At 39.0% G+C, this 11322-nt stretch overlaps 1 protein-coding gene across 8 annotated transcripts; it reads left to right on the top strand.

Annotated features, from left to right (window-relative positions):
• Nucleotides 1–399: 399 nt before the first annotated feature.
• On the top strand, nucleotides 400–11302 carry LOC137483569 (uncharacterized). 8 transcript variants are annotated; one of them, XM_068206768.1, is made up of 15 exons: nucleotides 400–428; nucleotides 641–718; nucleotides 1077–1427; nucleotides 1990–2346; nucleotides 3347–3697; nucleotides 4060–4191; nucleotides 4840–4989; nucleotides 5448–5564; nucleotides 6203–6376; nucleotides 7079–7286; nucleotides 8307–8472; nucleotides 9723–9778; nucleotides 9863–9975; nucleotides 10935–10967; nucleotides 11164–11302. In XM_068206768.1, the coding sequence occupies exons 7-12, from the start codon at nucleotides 4906–4908 to the stop codon at nucleotides 9751–9753; spliced, it is 780 nt and encodes a 259-aa protein (XP_068062869.1). In that variant the 5' UTR covers nucleotides 400–428; nucleotides 641–718; nucleotides 1077–1427; nucleotides 1990–2346; nucleotides 3347–3697; nucleotides 4060–4191; nucleotides 4840–4905; the 3' UTR covers nucleotides 9754–9778; nucleotides 9863–9975; nucleotides 10935–10967; nucleotides 11164–11302. The 8 variants fall into 8 exon arrangements, with proteins under 8 accessions (XP_068062869.1, XP_068062867.1, XP_068062871.1 ...); XM_068206766.1 differs by having other exon boundaries at nucleotides 10886–10967; XM_068206770.1 differs by lacking the exon at nucleotides 9723–9778 and having other exon boundaries at nucleotides 10886–10967.
• The last annotated feature ends 20 nt before the right edge of the window (nucleotides 11303–11322 follow it).

Here is an 11322-nt window from a genome sequence, read left to right as displayed (position 1 = left end):
AATTGTTTGTGCCTGAAGGCTCAAGTCCTTCAGGGTACTTGAAGGCTCTCAATATGTTTTGAAGCCAGAAGGAATTATTGATACATTGCATTTAGGAGGCCTGGCATAACACTATAATCTCTATTTGAAATGCCTTGATGAATTTGCACTTTATTTTACCAGTGCTGCCGCGCTGACACAGGCTGTGATGTTTAAGCACTGTGCAACACACTCTGCCATTCCCAATTGTTGCTGGGATGTTGTTTGTTTCTTTCCATGATTTGGTTTCTTTTGTGCAAAGAATTTCTCCAGAAAGATTGCTGCGGGGATAACAACCACAGTGGAGACAGAGCAGCTCAAGATTGAAATAGAGAAGAAAACCACTGGCGCTGCTATGGAAGTTTCTCTTTTACTTCACCATGATGGACATTGTTCCACATGTTCTAGAGGTTTGCAGAAATCCTGCCATATATTGTAATATATTTAGTGCACTTAACACTAAACTGTTTATCTTTTTGAAATGGAACTCTAACCTTAAATCTATGTTTTGGTGCCTTCATCAATTTAATCCTTAAAGCAGCCCTGTAACTTGCTCGGTTGAATTTTAGTCCTCCCTGCTTTTCTTCATTCTCTGAATGTGCTTTGTTGACAACATCAACAGGTTGCTTGTAGTGGAGAATCTGCTAACAAACAGCTTTCTGGCCTTTGCAATGGTGCAATTGCATTTCATCATTTTGAGGTATTCACTTCATTTTTAAACTTTGCTCTCAGTAGCATAGTGTCTTAACTACTATGGAGGGAATCTGAGTACTGACAGTGTCGGACATGTAGAAATTGGATTTGAGCTTCCTGGAAGTTTTGTGTGCACTTTCAAATATTATCATTAATTATTGGTTTGGGTTTTCTTCCTGTTGTTTCTATTGTGGAACTCCAAAAAAAAGATTTGAGTCCATCTCTCCATTTGTTTCAGCATAATTATGTGGGATGAATACAAAATAGTGTAGGGAACAGTTCTCTTCTAGTAATACAAGCTTTTAAAAACAGTATGTGACCTGACAGGAAAGCAAACTTGACCACAGTTTTCTGTAATTTTTCAGACTCCAGCAAGGGTTTCACTGAATGGGTCAATATTTACCAGCAACTTTATTGTCATCCTCTTTGGTCGTGTTTCTTTTCATGATATATTTGCCTGCCTGCAACTCTATGCCACCAGTAACACCCATCCTCATTTAGAAATCGACTTCCAGCATTCTTTGCCTTTACTTCATTCTCTGGGAATTGCCACAGAGAACCAGCTGAAGATGTCAGCCATGAGAAGTGACAAGTACAAGGGCATCCTTGGTATTGTCCTTGGGCCTTGCACTTTGGAAACTGATGGGGAAGTGAGCCTGGCAAGCAATGAGACAGGATGGGTACTTGCTTTTAGAAACAAGTGCGTCAGTCTAGAGGTAAGCCCAGATTGTTTTCTGTGTGCCCTTCCAGTCTGTGTATTTCAGATCAGTCACAGAAAATTGAGTCACAGAAAACTGTCTCCTAACACATTTATGGATAGGCCAAATTTGGTCATTAAAGTCCTGACGGAGCAATGAGTCAGAGCACTTGCAGGGGGAAGTGATAATTTGGAGTAATACAATGGTAGGTGTTACTGCTGTTGCCATAAAAATGTTGCTTAATAATAGTTTATTAATTAAAATAAACTTTTGTCCTAAAATCTAGTGAAAAGCATGTCCTTTCAGTTTGGAATTGTGGAGGTTAAGATTTTTTTCATATACATTAGTTGTGAAAAGATGATTCAAGGATTTATTCTTCTTTCCCCCCCTCCCTATTTTTTTTTCTGCTTTTTCACAGAGAAATTTCTGATTTCTCTACGTAACAAGCTGTCTTGTATGGTCCTTTCCAAATGCAGATGGTTTCAGAAAGCAGGAATGCTTTCTCATGAATTAGGAACAAATGAGGAAGACTGTTGCTTTGCTTTGTGTGTTCTAAACCATGTAATCTTTTCTGTTGCAGAGGATGGGATTGCCTTGTGCTGCAGTCTTGGGGGGCTCATTTCAACAGAACATCTGACACGTGGGCTTGTTAATGAACCTGCAGTGTGATGGCAGAGCAGTGGATGTGCAGATAGACACCTCCTGACAGCGTGAATATACACTCCAAGGGATGCTCAGGCATTCATTTCCCTGGCTCAGCCAGCTTGGGCTGCCTTTTGAAAACTCAGTCCTGTTCTCTGCAGCCACAGACTCCACCACAGAGGTCATTTTCCTGCTGCAGGCTGGCAGATGCAGACTGAGGGCTAGAGGGGATCACTGTGTTCAGAACAAAGCTGACTGGACAGTGGGAACAGAAACAGAATGTCAACTTCTGCAGGTAGCTCTGGGAAGCTTTTAAAGAGTGTATGGGGATCAAATGAAGGCCTGGTGGGTTTTAGCTAAAATGACAGTGCTGAAGTGTTGGGAAGGCACTCTAGAGGCACACGTGTCTCACAGCATTTGGCTAAGGCAGTGTCTCACACATCCTGTTCCCGGGTGCTCTCTGAGACCGAGATCAGTTCAGCCTTTGCTGACTGTTGCCTTCGCAGGCCGACACTGCCCTCTAAAGCTGAACAGCAATATTAGCCTGAACTCTGTCAGAAATACATTCCCTGGTCTGTGAGGATTATATCAAAAGAGAACTTCCTTGGTTTTTCCAATTAGCGTCACTGACTACATTGGAAAGAATGACTATTGCAAAATCTGGGTTTTTTCCTAGATGTTCATAGGAATTTATATTTTGCTTTCAAATCCTCAAACTGAGTAACTTCCTCAACTACAAAGTGGCAACATAAAAATGACAGGAAAGTTGTTGTGAAAAGGGAATTAAAACCCTTTAAAGTATTAAAATAGTATAATTTTCATTGTTTTTAGAAATTCTTTGACAGAATGGGAAGGAACCTTTCATTTGGGCTGTTGCACAAGACAAGCAGAAAGTTTAATTATAAAAAAACCTAAACCTTCTACAACCAGAGGCAAGAATGTCTGTTAGGCCCGTGATTTTTTTGTACATTAATTTGTTTGAAAACTGAGATTGGTGTGGTCTGGATGAAGCATAGAATGTTTAGTAAACTTTGCCAATCTGAAGAAACAGGTATTTTGGTTTTTTTTTTTAAATATTAAACTTCATAAAGATGCAGAAGTTGTGAATTCTGCAGGACAGCCCTTAAATCTTCCATCAGGTCCTATTCAGGAAAAATCACCTTCTTTCTTGTTGAGAGGGAGAAAAATGTCAGCTTGGGGATTGTAGGTTTTGTCTCTGATATTGTACCATATAATACACATTTGTCTAAGGTGTTTGTAATATTCCCAAGGATTTTTTGTTTAAATCTTGATAGGATCTCAGTTTCCCAAGTCAGTCACGGTTCACAGGATCCATTCAGAAAGACAAGTGCCAGGCAGAGTTGCTCTCTGTCCTGGAAGCAGAAGGCAAAACTGCCCATCTTGAAGTGAGAGCAGAGTGCAAGCCAAAGATGGCTCTGGAAATTCAATTCAGGCATGACCTCCCCCAGCTGAAGGAAATCCCAAGGGAAAATGAGCTGTCCACCAGTGCACGGAAACACTTAAAATATCTTCTTGGAGTTGGAATGAAATTGGGTGGCTGTGAGCTTCAAATGAATGGGGACTTTGACCCTGAAAAGAACCTGCAGTGGAAAATGCTTATAGAAAACAAATGCCAAACAATTCAGGTATGGAAAAGAATTTTCTCCTTTAATGTTGAATTTATACATCTAAGCTAGGACCTTTGTACCTGCTAAAGTCAAAAGACAATAATCTAAGTATTTCAAAGAGGTTGCAGAGAAATAAGAAAAACATTCTCATTTATTAAAAAGAATCAGACATATTCAAAATAAAAAATACAACATTTATAAAATGTATTAAAAAGCTCTCAAGATTTCTGAAACATCCTGTGCCTATGCTGCCTGATACACTTAATTTTACAGCTAGGTGATTAAAGTTACTATATTAGGAATTAAGTTTCAGAGGTATCATGTATTTGTGGTTAAGTGCAAAAGTGGTGATTTTTAAAAGTTTTTTCTTTCTTTTACAGGATCTTGGCACACCAATAAAAATTGATGGCTCAGGCTACCTTTTGATGGATAAGATGAACCTAGATTCACAGACACTGATCACTGTTGATAAAAGTAAATTCTGAGGACTCTTTTTACTAAAAGTCACTGATGTGAGTACCTTGCAGGCTGTTGGAGTGTGTGAACAAAGTACTGAGAAATGTATTCTAACCTATGTAATTTGGAACAAATAGTCAAACTTAAGTAATAAATGCCAAAATAAAAATGAAATAATAAAATTTTTGAAAATCTGGCACCTTCATTGTGCAGTAACCGATGTATTGGATAATAGCATATAATCTCTGGCACTTCCTGAATAATTTCCTTGTTATGCTCTTTATGTGTGAATTTTTGTTGTTTATATTCTACTGTTGGATGTTCTTTACATCACTGTGATTTACCCTGCAAAATAATAGCCAGTGATTAATTGAGACACTGCTGTTTGTTTATTCGGTGAGAGAGCAACACAGGGAAGGCTGTGAATCTCTTGCTTTTCTGTTGACAATTACAAGTTTGGATTCTCTTGTCATCAGAACAAGAGAGCAGAGAACAACACAAGTACCTATTTCCTCATGGTGCTTCACTTTCCTGCCATAACTGGTGATCGCTGCATGTTTCTGTGCCATAGAGAAACAACATAGCTAGTGAGAGTTTAATTCATATTAAATGTAGGACAGACAGATTTCTAGTTTGAGCTCTGTATTGCAGCGATCTCTGGGTTCTACACGTGCTTTGCTCTCTGTGCTGTGAACTATTAACAGGAAAGGCAAGAGCTGGATGTGGTGCTAATCCATAACATCCAAGGAGCTGCTGACATCGGCATTCCCATGAGGATGTTATTTGATGTGGTATCAGAAAAAAACAGTGACTTCTATAAAGGATTTATTAATTTTTGTGTGAACAACAAGCAAGTAAGTGTCTTCTCCATATCAGTAATATGTGAAATAGAAGTTGAGGTGAGCTAATTGATTTGGTAAATACTGTTTCTGCAGACAATCCAAATGCAATACTTTGCTGGGGCTGGGTTAGTTCTAAAGGCTTTAATTAAATGAAAGCAGTATCTTTCAGCCAGTCCTTCTGTGCAATTGCTCCTTGCGACAAATTTGACATCAGCAATGATCCTTGGCTCTCATTTGTAAACTATATCAAACCTTCCTCATCAAGAATCTTCACTTGGTGCAGCATATTCCCTTTTACAGTACAAAGCTGTGACTTCTAAAAAAATTAGACAATTCTTCACCATAAAGTTTTCAGAGCTTTTGTAATTTTATTCTGTGTAATTAGTCCAATGATTACAGTTACTCAGAGACGTCTCCATGTCAGAGATGTGCCATAGTTAACTTTTGTCATATTTACTTGAACTGAGCAGATTACAGAAGAACTGAACTTTGTCCAGAAGTTGGATGTTGTGTCTCTTAACTACAAACTTACTCATAACATAGACATATTGAAGACTTTGCAAATGAAAGACAGGATTGAGTTGCAGGTAGGCTATCAGCCTGGAGCCATGGCACGAGGGGGACAGCAGCTGGAGAAGTGAGATAGCAGAGAGCAGCGGGTGTAGATGGGACTTTACACGTTTGCTGTTTTGGTGAAGGGGAGTCCAGGTGCTCCCTTTGTTCTTGAGGGGAGTCCAGAAGCTCAGTTTGTTCTCATGGGAGAATAGCTAAGACCAGAACTTTCCACAGGCCTGGGGCTGGAGGTTGCTGCCGGTGTGGAGAGAGAGGAGGGCACTGCATTTGTGTGTCTGACAGAGCTGCAGTGTCCCCTGGACACACAGGGCAGAGGGGAGCACTGCTGGGATTTCACTGGGTCCTTTCCAAATGGTATTTTCCTTCTGAACTCTGATTACCTGGCATATTTTTTTATCTGAGAAACACAAGACTTATTAACCATGTAACTGAATAGCATTAAAGCATGGCCATACTTGAGAACACATGTTAAATGTTTGAATTCTAAAATAAAAGGGACATTTATAACTATGTTGTGTTATAAAATGATACAAGATGCGTCTTTGACACATACTTGAGATTATACTGTCTCAACCAAAGAAAGAACCCTGACCAGCAGGAGCTTTAACTTTTACAATTCTGTCTTTTGACAATTTACTTTTGTTGCACACAGGCTATCTTGAACCTCAGAGTCACCAGGAGCTTTAGTTTGAAAGTGCTTTATGGTGCTCACCTAACAGTTCTTGAAGGACAAATTCAGGAGTTTGAAACAAGTACCAACATAACAGGGAATTTCCATCACTCTTTGCCATGGCTGCTACAAGCCAGAGTCCCATCATCTTTACAGGTAGTTTTGGTGTTTTGTTGTTTTGTTTGTTTGTTTTTAATTATAATTATTGTCCTGTATAAGGATGTAATTCAAGCTCATGGCTTGAATGAAAACTCCCATTTTGTAAAGTACAGGATGGAAGCTGAGATTTTCTGATACTTAAAAACTCTGGATGCCTAAAACCTGAACTGCTGAAATAGAAAGTTTCTCCTTGACTGCTTTCTGAATGAGATTCTTCCATTCTGATCTGTGGTAGTGGGTACTGTTTTTATTGTAACTCTACAGGACAGCTTGAGCACTTTGCACCAGGAACTGGAGTACTGCTTCTATGCTCTTTAATGGGAATTTTATACTGAAAGAAGTATTTCTTTGGGTACTATTTTCAGAGAAGTATTGGAGTACTTACTATCTGGTAAATATTGTCAGTAGGTGTATATTAAATATACTTTATAAGAAGGAAGTTGTGTTTGTGGGGTAAAAAAGAAGCTAATGAAAATTTGCCATAGATCGGTGAGGCTTGACATTCATTCTGTTGGATAAGCTTCATACTTGAAAGTCAAAGATGATTAATGAAAGGCCAAGAGATATTTTGTTAATGGATAGATTTTGACATAAGTATAGACTAGACAGAAGTTTCTTTCACTTCCATATTCTTCTGTCTTAAAACTAAATATTATTTAAATGTTGTTTTGAGAACTTATATTTACATGTCATTTTTAGATAGATGTGGTTTTTCAAGGGAGAAACACTGCTCAAGAGAGATATGTGCACATTGCAGCTGGAGAAACATCAATCACATACATAATAAACTCCTATCATGTTGGCCACCAAGTAGATCTCTTCTGCCAGAGTGTGCACAGCAGTGAGGTACTCCAGGCATCTGGCTACCCTAAGACAATCACCTTGATTTTCAGTTTACAGAAATCAGGTGGGTACCTGCCATTCCTGGCAGGGTTTTTATTCTCTAATAGCTCTATGGGGATGTTTTAGCTGTTCCTTCAACTGCTACAAACTGACTTAAGATTTGCTGGTAGTACCTAAAAAGAGGCTTTATCTTGTTTGTAAGTAAAATTGTCATTCTGAAACTGCATCTCTGATTAGTTGATGAAGCCAGTCTACCCTCAAAGCTTGCCCTGGCATAAATCCTATCTGCATTTCTCTCTTACATTGTGATTAGGTACCTTAAGTGCCCCCAGGGGAATATATTCAGTTGAAGAAAACTCAACAATTGTGAGAGCACCAAAGGGCAGGAATTACTGAGGTTAGCAGGCACTGAATCAATACTAATGTGAGTGGCATCATCTCCTTTCACCTGTTCAGAAAAAAGCAACAGGACGAGAGGTCGTTCTCAGGACAGCCACAGTCACCGTATGATTTCCACCACAAACCCACCGTTTCTGTGGGTTTTGTCTTAAAGAATTTGTGGAGTTTCACATCTCTTATCTCATTTTGATCTTTTAGCACTCTCGTATTTTCCTTTTCAAAAATGAAAAGCTGGTAGGACAGTGGGGAAAGGTCTTCAGGTCATGCTCTTTGGCCATTGTTGAGCTGCTGTAGCTGGAACCTAAGGAGTCACTGGAGGTCAGAACAGCTCTGAGCTCTTCCCTGGAAGAGGCTGCTGCAGGCCAGGGATGCAGCTGGCTGTATGGATTAGTCAGCTCTAGCTGCACAAACACATTCCTGACAGGAACTAACTTGCCACTTAACACTGGATGTGGGTACACAAGCTCTGTTATCACAAGACTTTGTAAGGACAAAGTTCAAGGACATCCAGAAAAACTCTGCCCTCCTCCAACCACAGGCCAAAGTTCTCATAATCCTGAATGATTACTTTGTCTTGATGAATGTATTAAGCTAAAAGCTGTCTGTGTTGATTTTATGCAGGCAGTAGTGAAATTACTCTAAAATTAGCTGCTCAAATTGGCACTATTTTGTCCTTTCTATACAGAAAACAAAGCCAAGACTGTCTGTGAAACCCAATATGATGAGAAAGATATAACTGTGACTGTGGATGTTGACACAGACTTTGAACTCTTTGGTATATTTGTGTTCGTGGCAGAGGTGAAGCATTCAATATCATTCTCCATCACCTGGGACTTCCTTTCTTTCTTAAGGTAATGCACCACAAAACTCTTGCTGTGCTTTGATGAAAGCTGTCACTTGAGTTACATTTGCATTAATCCAGAGCACTTCCAGTGGCCTTAGTGAAATGACTCCAGGTTTATACACAAGTGCAGCTCAGAGCTGACTTGGTCCAGTTTATCTGAATCCTCATTTAACTTAAGTACAGAGCTCGTGGTCTGTTTCTAAGGAACCTGGTCAGGTATCTGAAATCCCCAGTTTCAGGGTTAATCATTTCAGGAAGGCATGTATTTACTATCACTTTGCAGCTGATAGGGCTCACAAAAGTAGAAAGGTCTTTTGGTAGAAAACAGCTGTCCTTCATACCTAGAGAACTCCTTGCCTTGGTTGAACCACTTCTATCACAAATACCTAAAATGCTTCAGTGTTGAATAAACAGAAGTGGATTTATATTCCAAACTACTTGATAGGATCAACAAAGGCTATACCTGTTTATCCCTTGGGAGAAAGAAGCATTAGTTGAAATGTCCCCTTCCCATTTGAAGGGTAGTACACAGAAAAACATTTCCAAGTGATCCACCACCTTCTCTTCAAATAACAGGACATGTAGCTAGGATGCAAGACTAAAGGTCAACTTCCCTGAACAAAAACATTAGATCAATATTAAACCTGCATATTAAGTATTAGTGTTTCAATAGAATATTTACTGCCAACCTTTTATTGAAAGGTATAAGATATTTTCACTGCTTCTTCCCTATTAATATTTAGTGAAATGTCTTTTATCCTCTAAATGTTTGAATAAAAAAAAAAAAAAAAAGAAAAGCAGAGATGGGGTAATTCTTGAAACCTTGTTCATTTATAAGGTATGATTATAACCAGGGGACTTCAGAAATTACTGTTCCCACAGACTTTGGCAAATACCAGTGTTGCTACCGAAGTGTGGGAAACAGCCTTCATCTTTCCCAGAGAGATTCTTTAGCATTTTCAGGTTTTCAGGATAAGGCTGTAGATGATGCAGCAGCTGTGGGAGGAATGCCCTGGAGCAAAAAATTGGTGGAACCTCATCTGTTTCAAAAAAAAAAAAAAAAAAAGCACAATTTCTTTCCGGTATATGAAACATAAGATTGTGGAAGACATAAACAAGAACCAGTAGCTTTAGACTTAAACCAGATAAGGGTACATTGAAAGTAACACTAATATTTGCCAGTAATGCAAATGAGTAGCTATGGAAACACACACAAAAAAAGGAAAACCTCTCATGAGGCTCTTGGTTTACATCTAGGAAGCATCCAGAAGGCCTGTCTGGAAGATAAACTTCAGTCACAATGATGGTTTTAAGTGAGTCAAGAGATTGTGCTCAGTTGAGGTGAAATGATGGGTAGAAGTTATGGCATGTCATTTGTTTATTTTCCCCCTCCACAGATGACAGTTCAAGAAGTCATGACTGAAAATGAAACTGAAGGTGCTTTGAGGCTGACCTATGAACAAAACAAAAACTTCTCCTTTTCCATCAGCAGAAAAAAAGACCAGCAAGGGTAAAAGGTTCATTCTGAGCACTATAAAAATGCCGTTAGGCCACTGTGATTTCCATAGAATACAGTTACTGTATAAATCACCAAATCACTGGTGAAATGGATAACAAAACTTGGATAAAGTGAGTAGTCACACCAAACACTCTGTAAACCTTGGGGAGTTTTTGAAGGGCTGCAGACAGATTCTTCCCCTCACAGCTTGGGACCAGTCTCTGCCTGCCCACTCAGAATCCAAGTAGGAGACAGTGAAAGAGTCTGTAAAACTCTAGGCCTGGACGAGACGAGTACTTAAAAACATAACTTAACTTGATAAAAATATCTAAATCTTACTAAATTGTATTGGCACAGTTGAAAGTTGTAAAATTATGGCAACTTGGTCTTCTAAGTTGGTGTCAGTATGGCTGTATCTGCACAAAACTGTAGGCTTTTAAGGATGTTTACAGGTGTGATATTTTTAGCCTTGGGGTACTTCAGATATTTCTTAAATTTCTAGCAAAAGACCTTTGCACTGAAAAATCTTGTAAGTTCTGTTAAAATCTCTAATCATTGTAGATTCTAAGTTTATAAACCATGACAGTGCTTGCAAAGTCAGATTCCAAAATACCTTTCTCATTTTTAAAAAGCTGATGCATTTGCTATGGCAAAATGATTTCCGGTCCAGTGGGCTACATTCTGTCCCTGGGATGCATATACAGATTTTTTATTGAGCTCAGAGGTGGTCATTTTGTGTGAATGCATCAAAAACTGGGAGCTGGGTAAGTGTTCAGTGGCAGGTTAACTCTATTGGAGTTAAAACTCCATTTTAACTCTAAAAGCTGTGGCAGACTTGGAGCTAACTCACATGAACTTGTGCTGCCTGCAAGAGTCGACTTTCTGAAATATTGTTGAACGAGAGAACATTTCTTCCCTTTAGTGAAGAGTTGAATATAAAAGCACTCCAGACTCATCCCTTCTTTCTCCAGTACTTCCCCTGTGCAGCACAACTGTCTTCTAAGGTAACTATCTTCAAGTAATCCATTGCGTACATCACTGCAAAGTAGACTTGTCTAATATGTTAGGAGTCAAGCTGCTTTATTTCTAGTGCTAGTATCTCTAACATTTTTGTTAATTGTTGAGGATGTTCCTGTTTTTAAAGATGTTAATGATCCCAGTCTTTTCTTTTTTTTTTTAATTTAATGGGAACTTGAAAAGGTAAATTATGATGTGAGTGAAGCAAAAGGCAAACTCTACCTCAGGATGGAAAAAGGGATTTCAATGTTTCAGCAAAGCTAACTTTGACTGGAGGCAGCTACACTAACGCCATTGAAGTGGCACAGACCATGGCCCAGGTTGGTACAATCTACTGACAGC

The sequence above is a fragment of the Anomalospiza imberbis genome, chromosome 16, assembly GCF_031753505.1.
Source record: "Anomalospiza imberbis isolate Cuckoo-Finch-1a 21T00152 chromosome 16, ASM3175350v1, whole genome shotgun sequence".
NCBI lineage: Eukaryota > Metazoa > Chordata > Aves > Passeriformes > Viduidae > Anomalospiza > Anomalospiza imberbis.
This window is presented reverse-complemented; position numbering and strand designations above follow the sequence as displayed.